The 3,537-nt window shown below is 35.4% G+C and overlaps 1 protein-coding gene across 1 annotated transcript; it reads left to right on the plus strand.

Annotated features, from left to right (window-relative positions):
• Nucleotides 1-1,802: 1,802 nt before the first annotated feature.
• JH06_5643 (hypothetical protein) lies at nt 1,803-3,305 on the plus strand (the record flags this gene model as incomplete). Its single annotated transcript, XM_014669331.1, has 2 exons — nt 1,803-3,162; nt 3,193-3,305. 2 exons carry the CDS (start codon nt 1,803-1,805, stop codon nt 3,303-3,305), a joined length of 1,473 nt encoding a protein of 490 aa, XP_014524817.1.
• Between the last annotated feature and the right edge of the window lie 232 nt (nt 3,306-3,537).

Below are 3,537 nucleotides of genomic sequence, written 5' to 3' on the forward strand. Positions count from 1 at the left end.
AGAATATCATTGTTGAAGCAGGATACTATGATCAAGAATCATTAGAAGAGATGTTTGGTTCATATCTCACATTCACAGAAGATGGATATCCACATCCTTTTAGTCCTGCTTATGATCTAGTATTTCAACAAGTACCTGATTTGCGTCGAATATTGGGATTTGATGAGATTCAGGCAAGTGGTGTGAAAGGAAGAGAACCAGTAGATGTATCAAATGGATTGAATTGTATTCGAATCTACAGTAATCTGGTAAAGCAGATGATATCATTTGAAACAAGTCCATTAGTAGATTGTATGATCTATTCAACAATGGGATTGAACAATGTGTGTTCGTTTAGTCATTTGAACATGCCAAGAGTTCGTATGAGTGATTTGCGTTGGGTTCAGTTTGATGTGTGTGATGGTCATGGTGAAGTAGTATCAATCGCTTCAGACATCTCATCAACATCCGATTGAGCATGAATGGGAAGTACGAGGGCATGAATGAAGGTTTGAGTCAGCTGTATGACTGATTATTGATTTGATTATTCACCTTGAATGCATGAATCCAATTCAGCGTAGTTATACCTTTAGTATAACGATCCAGGGGATTACTCTGTCAAAATGCAAAATCGACCCATTTATACCTTTTCATTTTACCATTATGTAAGAGTCTTTGAAATTCACTCATCACTACGCACATTTTTAGCCCATAATCAAGCCAAAGCATGGGCAATTTTAGAGGAAAGTTAATAGAAGATTTGTTGTCGATTTTCCATTTCCCCATAACGATCCATTTTGCATTCCTTCTTGTCGTCACCCTGTTTGCTGTACCATCTTTAGTGTCAGAAAGTTGGTTTTACTATTGTTTATACCATTTGACCATTCTCTTTTACCATTTGGCACACAATTATTGCGTCAGCACAAGGAAGTACAGCGCCATTGCTTCCACAGTGCACGCTTGGCCTCTTGTTGATATATGTTATTTGGAACAAAAAAAGCAGAACATATTCAGTATTCTCTCAATAATGCGGAATGCAGCAGCAGCATCATTGGTACCGTCCAATTGTCTTGCAAGATTCAAGAAGTCATTTCTTCCCCAGCATCCAACACCGTCAAATAATCCCTGTAAAGTGCAAACAGTACCAATTCCAAGATTCATGAGAGCCCCGGTAAGGTCAAAAATATGCTTAAAGATCTTCGCTCGTATGAAGCAGATCAACATATTGAAGAGAAAACACTTGTTACACTTTTCTCTAGTTACACCAACGACTGTATTGAGAACATCTTGTGTAAATGAAATACACTGATAGTCCAAACGAAGAATATTGAATTGCTGGAAGTCTGTTGATCCAATGGGAGCATTGAAGAATGTCCAACACGAATCACAGTAACTGCAGACTGGATGATTGCAACTACTATCCACAAGCAAGAGAGTGTTACGATCATAACCGACCTTCTTATTAAGATAAAACACTCTACCGCATTTGAAACACATCCACTTACTAAATCCATACCAGTTGTTCTCGACCATAGAATCATAAAGAATGGAAATATACTGAACACAACTTAAGGTGCACTGAATCATATTAAAAATAATATGAAGAATAGTATAAACGGATCATTAATGAAATGATAACAAAATGGCGACATAGTTGTCGAAAATGCAATCGCTACCAAATCTGAGATATGAATAGAATTGATATGATATGAGAGTATAGATATAAATGGAAATAAGAAATGAATGATATGAGTAATGAATGATGAGAATGATATTCCCGTGATTGTATTCAGTAATATTGAATACGAATGTAATGGTTGAATATGGATAGAATGAGTGATAATCATTGTCACCCCCTTCCATATGATATTCATTATGATTTCATTAATATGAAGATTAATGAATTGTTCATTGATTCTATGACTGATATGAGCAACATCAATATTAGGAATAGTAGTTCATGTCTTGAATTCCTTGGTGATTATGCGATGGAGAGTGTTGAACTGAAGAATGGTGATGAATTGAATGGAAAAGCGATAATGAGATTGTTGATAGATGGTGAAAGATATGAAATGAGTGTGAATATGAAGAATGGTAAGAAAGAAGGAGTTGGTGAGATACTGAGAGAAGATGGAACACTGTTTATGAGAATGACGTTTGTGAATGATGAATGTGAAGGAGAACTGATAAAGAAGAACGAATATGGAAGCATTGTGTTAAAAGGGAGAATGGAAAAAGGAAAGGAAGTGGGAATGTGGATAGAATATGATGACTATGGAAATGAGATATGGAGAGGATTCTATCGAAATGGTGAAAAGGATCTATCATTGAAAGAATATGAAGGAATGAGTGGATTATGGAGAGAAGTGAATGAGAGAGGAGAATTGTTGAGTGTGAGCGAATATGATGATGGATTATTGAAGAATGGTAAGTGTTTTGAGTATGAAGGAGGAAGATTGGTTAGAGAATGTGAATACAAGAATGGAGTAATGATGAGAGTATTGAGAGAATGGAAAGGAGAATGCATGATTGAATATGATGATAATGGAATGAGAGTATATGAAGGAGGATTTGAAGGAGATATGATGAAAGGATTTGTTCGAGAGGGGAAAGGCAAAGAATATGGAAATGATGGCAAGAGTGCATTGTATGTAGGTGGATGGAAGAATGGAAAGAGAGATGGATATGGAAGTGAATTCAAAGGACGTAATCCTGTTTATATTGGAGAATGGAAGAATGGAATGAGACATGGAGCTGGAAAGGAATTGAATGATAGTGGAGAAGTGATAAGAAGTGGAAGATGGAACAAAGGTGAACATGAAGATCCGATAAAGCGTTTAGACGATGGATATGGAACGGATTTAAGTGAATTTGATACTGATTGTTTGAAAGGAGTTGAGAGACTAGAGATAGGAAAATACTGTTTTAAGAAAGCAATTCAACTTGTGATAGATGGATTGAATGAATTGAAGAGTATTATCATTGGAATAGATAGCTTCAGTTATGATAATAGAAAAGGAAGCAAATGTGTGATAATGAACTGTGATCAACTGAATGAAATCAACATTGGAGCGAAGTCATTCCACTGTTATGAATCATTTGAATTGAAGAATCTTCCTTCTCCCATATCTATTCAATTGGATAAAGACGCATTTGAGTGGTGTCATTCAATAGTATTTGAGAGTATGAATGATTGAATGAATGATGAATAAGATCTAACTCGACTTCAATCTATCATTCTTGGAAAATGGGCTCTACTTGGTGATTATGATACTGTTGAATCAAATGAATTGATAATGAAGAGTATGAATGATAATGATGATTGATTGATGAGATCTCCCTTCTCTATCTCTATTCAAAGGAAAAGACTACAACTTCGTATACATAAGCAAAGTGCAAATAGATAGTGATGATTGATAATTGAATATGAAATAGACATTCCATCACTCACTAAGGATGGAATACAAATGGGAGAGAATGTACTCAGTAGAGTGAAAGAATTGGTTTGTTCAAGTACTATTGATTGATTGATAATGACCAAGAACAGAATAGAAACTG

Source organism: Blastocystis sp. subtype 4 (genome assembly GCF_000743755.1).
Source record: "Blastocystis sp. subtype 4 strain WR1 chromosome Unknown seqid_0664, whole genome shotgun sequence".
In the NCBI taxonomy this organism is placed as follows: Eukaryota; class Bigyra; order Opalinata; family Blastocystidae; genus Blastocystis; species Blastocystis sp. subtype 4.